Source organism: Xenopus tropicalis, chromosome 7 (genome assembly GCF_000004195.4).
Source record: "Xenopus tropicalis strain Nigerian chromosome 7, UCB_Xtro_10.0, whole genome shotgun sequence".
Taxonomy (NCBI): Eukaryota; Metazoa; Chordata; class Amphibia; order Anura; family Pipidae; genus Xenopus; species Xenopus tropicalis.
This window is the reverse complement of record NC_030683.2, coordinates 83,525,819-83,531,233: the sequence shown is the minus strand read 5'-3', so window position 1 is coordinate 83,531,233 and position 5,415 is coordinate 83,525,819. Positions and strand designations below refer to the sequence as shown.

Sequence of the window (5,415 nt, the reverse complement as noted above, 5' to 3'; positions counted from 1 at the left end):
CTAAAGGATAGAATACTCCCAGTATTATCCATAGTACCCCAACATGTGGCCCCCAAGTAGCTGCAGAACTACAACTCCCAGAATCCTTATCTGCTCTCCCACCATTGGACCTTAGTTATATGGTGGTAATAACATTGCAGGAGGGACCGGGCATTATGTTCTAATAGAAGGAAGGAAGGAAGGATGGAGCCAAATATGGGGAAATGCTGCAACCTGTTTCACCATAATTTAAAAGGGAACTTCACCTTTAATGCCGTTATTGCTGCAGAAGCCGCAGCATGATTTTTGCTAACCTGAGATAATGTCACATTACACAGAAATCAGATATCAGAAATTTGAATGAAAATATCATAGAGAATAAATATCAGTTTTTTGGTTAAATGGAAAGATTGGTCAGGGGGGGAATAATGTGAATATAATAATGTGAATATAATGCAGTGTATCCTGATCTGTATAGCAGAGAGGGCCGGACCATGGAATTTATATATTTTCATTTCTGTCCCCCCATACAGTGAAATTCTGTGCGACAAAGCGATTTCTGAGCGATTTCAAAGCTATTTCAGAGCGATTTTCAGTGATTTTCCTGAAATTTTCAGCTTTTCTTTGGTAAAAACATCTTCCATTGATATCAGCTGATTTTTTTTTCTAAACCCAACTGCTCTTTTAAGAGCAAAACCACTAGGGCGCAATGCCATTCTGCGCCCCCCGGAGGAAGGTAAGGCTCCTGCTATGGATTTCATTTGACTCAAGGGTTTTGATGTAAAGTATAGAATGTTAACCCATTCAGTGACACACAGAGCAGTGTTCTGCCCATATGGGGATCTTTAATGAGCCTGAATAAATATCTGGTTCTATATGGGGCCAATTTATCCCAGAATCAGACACTTTATCAGACAGTTCTTTAATATCCAGGGGTGTAACTATAGAGAAAGGAGACCCTGTGACTGCTGGGGGCCCAGGGGGTGTAGGGGGCACAGTGGGGCAAAGACTAATAAGTTGGTTTGTGAATAAAGTCCCATTCTTGGCCAAGGTTTAAAAGGCCCTAAAGTGAATTTGCTATGGGACCCCACTTTTAGTGGAAGGACACACGGGGTAGTACCATTTTGTTACTCAGCAAGTGTTGGGCCTAATAATGACCCTTTAAACTAACAAAATCTTTTAATTTTCCCTCAGCGAACAGCTGAATTCGGATGCCTCTCCGAAATTTATAAGGTGAGTAGGAAAGAGGGTGACATACATGACCAACACCCTGTAGGGGCTGCTAGAGCATGGAATTTGGGTGTTGGTTTGGTGATACCCCCCCCCCAGTTTTATGAACCTCACACCTGCCAATTGCCTCTGTCTCTCATGTGTTTCTCATGCCCCTCCATCCCAAAAGTCCCTCTCCTTCCTATCTGCCCCCATTGTAGTTAATACATATTTTTTACCCCGTGGAATATTATGTTATCAATAAAATTCCCCATTAATTCTATTTATCTATTTTTCCCAGCCTCCTGATGGTCGGCTGACCAAGGAGACGCAAATCGGAGAGGGCGGCACTGGAGCCGTGTTCATGGTAAGGGACCAACCAAATTCCTAGAGAGCAGGGGGAGCTGAAAGCAAGTTGAAAGTGCTATCCCTGCTATGCACATGATTACATTCCTTAATAACTCAATATTTCTGTCAGTTTGTTCCCAATATGAGTCTTGATATTTCCAGCTAATACTGAATGTCAGTTACACCTTTCTGTGTGTGTTACAGGGCCATCACCATCAAAGAGGTAAGGTAGCCATCAAGATGGCCAACATCACTCGGGTAAGGTTTCTTTATAGTTCCTTTCTCCATATCATTCCTATTGTGTGGCTGCCTATGTGAGCTAAAGGGTTTTTATTTTTCCTCTCCAGGATGAGGAGTCAGTCTGCCGAGAGGTAAATTTTCTCCTGAAGTTCAGCAGGCACAGGAACATCGCCTCTTACTATGGAGCTTATCACCACCCTGCTCCAAACGAGGAGTCATCGGAGTATCTGGAAGTAAGAAATTGTTTGTTGCATCACATTCATCCTTTATGTGCCAAAGAGATCTCCATTGGAGGCAATAAAATACATACACAGCCTGAAATCATTCCTTCCTATTGCAGCTTGTCCTTGAGTACTGCAGCGGCGGCTCCCTGTACGACCTGATCAACAGCACCGAAGGCCAATCCCTGAAGGAGACCTGGATTGGCTATGTCTGCAGGGAGGTATTGAAGGTAAACTTGGATTAACTCCTTAAAGACCCTTCTATTATTTTACTTTACATATACACGCTCTTTGTTAGGAATATTTAACCAAATGTCTGTTATATTCTTATAACCTACATCTCAATCTCCCCAGGCTCTCAACCACATTCACCACCACCGGGCCGTTCACAGAGACATCAAGAGCCCCAACGTGATGCTCACCAAGAAGGGGAACATCAAACTCAGTGAGTAAAACTTATAGTTGTAAGATGAATGGATGGGGGGAAGCTTCTGTGGATATAAAGTACAGAGGGTATCATGATACAGGTTTTTATCTTATTGCCCTTAAAATGAATGAATTTTCCATTTATATGTTTAATCTGTCATTTCAGTCGATTTCGGACTCTGCTGGGACCTGGACCCACAGACAGGGAAGTGCAAGGAGACCGATGGGACTGCGCACTGGATGGCGCCCGAGGCCTTTAGGAGGAGGGACAGGGAACCGGAATTCGACACCAAAGTATGTTGTAGAAGCAGTAGGAGGACCCAATGGCATTTATGTGTCTGCACAAATGGGTGCTGCATTCAGTAAAGGCCAATTCAGTTACATGAGTGCTAAACATGAAGCCATTGGGAACCCCCCGGTAACAATTAACTAAATCATGCGCTAACCCAATTCTATCCTAATGCTCTTTGGTGTCTTCTTTTCCAGTGTGACATCTGGTCCCTTGGAATCACTGCCATCGAAATGGCCGAGGGAAAAACACGTAAGTGAATCACAACAATTGTGGGTTTCTGTACATTGTAACCAAGGAATTGTTACCCAGTCTGGCAAAGAGCCTTTATTTAGTCATCTGTTACATTCAGAATTACAGGCCATGCCTGTGTTTCTATGTGCAGGGGTATCGTTTGTTTGTTATGTATTGTCTGTTATAATTATTCTAAAGCATAATGTCTATTATGGTGGAAATAGCAAATAAGCCCCAATACTTCAGCGTCATGTTTGAAGGGACTCATATATATATGTTTTTAACTTTTAGCATACGCCGATCAGGAACTAGTGTCGGACCTGATCATCAACAACGACTCTCCGAGGCTCATATCAAGGACCTGGTGAGTCCTTCCCAGCTCATGTCACTGTGCGATGCTGATACTGCAACTCTGTGTGTCTCTCACCTTGGCATATTAGCGATTAAAGTGATACATCTGTTTATCTTGCTCAAATCTTTTCCTTTTTCCAGGTCTCAAACTTTTGTGTCCTTCTTGGAGTCGTGCCTTGAGAAGGATCCTTCCCGGAGATGGAGTGTGGAAGAGCTCCTGCAGCACCCGTTCATTGCTGAACTGCCCCCTACGAAGACCATCAGGGCTGAAATCGAGGAACACCTTCGGGCTGTGCAGAACCGGCCGGCCAAACAAGGTGAGGGAATCCATTATATTTGTTATGGCTGTACTGTCACATCACTTAACTTACTAAAATGAGAAGCTGCTTGAGCTGGAATTGTAATAGTGGTGCTAGGAATAATAAACATATTTTTAGAGGGGTACTTTACCTTATTATTACATTTTAGTACAATAATATAATGTAAAATAATGTTGGTTTTGAATCATATAAGTTTTATTTTGCAGCTTTCCTGTTATAAATCTCAAGTGCTAGTTGGTTGCCATTACTCTAGCAACTGTTGTGCCTGCAGCAATTCATGCACTAGTTAGTAGGTGCTTTTGTAAACTGCAGTTCATTCTGCGCAGCAATAGTAACAGCATTTGCATCCAATTCGCTTGCTGCAAGTCAGTAGCAGACGCAGCATACTCGTAGTAGAATCATGGAACTACCGCAATGTCATATCTGCTGGTAATTGTAGTGAAATGGGTTCAGCAGTTCAGACTAGTTGGATGAAAGGCCGTCCCAGGGATTCATTTTCGTTTTTTTTCCTTACTGTGATTTTATTTATCTATATAGGATTGAGAGCAGTTCGCTGGGCCAGGGAACAGCTACGGCGGGCCAGGGAACAACTACGGCGGGCCAGGGAACAACTACGGCGGGCCAGGGAACAACTACGCGGGGCCAGGGAACAGCTACGGCAGGCCATGGAACATCTACGGCCTTGCTGGGCCATGGAACATCTACGGCCTTGCTGGACCATGGAACATCTACGGCGAGCCTTCTGCGCAATTGAAACATCGCCAGAACAGAAGGAGGCTCAGCAAATGGCCCTGGAGGGTTTTGCCTGTGTGTGATCCTGTGGCCAATAACATCAAGTGCCCAGGGTGAGTCTCCTGTATACCATCCAAGGACAAAAGGAACATCTGCAGAGAAAGGTACCATCTCACCTTCTTCTACTGCTCCTTTACCACTAGGCTCTTTCCTCAGACTACCACACCTCTAGCATCTGTATCTCCATCAACACGATCCCTTGCAGCTGCCCCAGCTCCTCCACAGTGGCGTCTCCTCTTTAAATAACTGTAACTCCACCAGCAGTCTCCGCCTTTAACATCTGCATTCAGATCTGTTTTTCTAACTGTAGATCTGTCATCATTATCTGTCATCATATCTCAGACTACCACTGCTCCACCAATGATGTCTTTCCTTTAATATCTTAATTTCAAACAACCACAGCAACAGTGATACTCACCACAAATTTCTACAGATTCACCAGTGGCATTCACATTTTTTAAACACCACAGCTCCACCAGTGGGACCTTAGATTAAAATTACCATAGCTCCACCCGAGGTTTCTTCTCTTAATTTTAGCTCCACCACCTGCCTTCCCTTTATTTGTCTACTCCTCAACCAGCATGCTCTTTGCCTTATTCTAATCTCTTTTTTCTCTTCAGCTAGTCTCTTCCATTTATCTTCTGTTCCACCCTCACACACTTCAAATCTCCCACTGTAGAGCCAGCGACACCTCCTCTCTAATCCCCTCACATACACACTGACATAAACCCTTAGTACAAGTTGATCCAGGGACTTGTCCGATTGCCCTTTTGGGAGTCAGGAAGGAATTTTTTCCCCTCTGAGGCAAATTGGCTATGGCTTCAGATGGTGGTTTTTCGCCTTCCTCTGGACCAACTAGCAAATAGGCAGGTTTCTTTTAGACTAAAATTTAATACAAACAAATAACATCTATTTTATAAATAAAGCTTTAATACATATTTTTTGGTGTTTTTGCCTTTTTATAGTATTGCCAGGGAGTGTTAGAGATGACGGACACTTGTAGTGC

At 43.5% G+C, this 5,415-nt stretch overlaps 1 protein-coding gene across 1 annotated transcript; it reads left to right on the top strand.

The window, feature by feature from the left end:
• The first annotated feature begins 1,468 nt into the window (after positions 1 to 1,468).
• Positions 1,469 to 5,189, top strand: LOC101734765 (traf2 and NCK-interacting protein kinase). Its single transcript, XM_031906759.1, has 5 exons — positions 1,469 to 2,717; positions 2,910 to 2,964; positions 3,238 to 3,310; positions 3,439 to 3,614; positions 4,155 to 5,189. The coding sequence occupies exons 1-5, from the start codon at positions 2,664 to 2,666 to the stop codon at positions 4,430 to 4,432; spliced, it is 636 nt and encodes a 211-aa protein (XP_031762619.1). The 5' UTR covers positions 1,469 to 2,663; the 3' UTR covers positions 4,433 to 5,189.
• Positions 5,190 to 5,415: the final 226 nt, after the last annotated feature.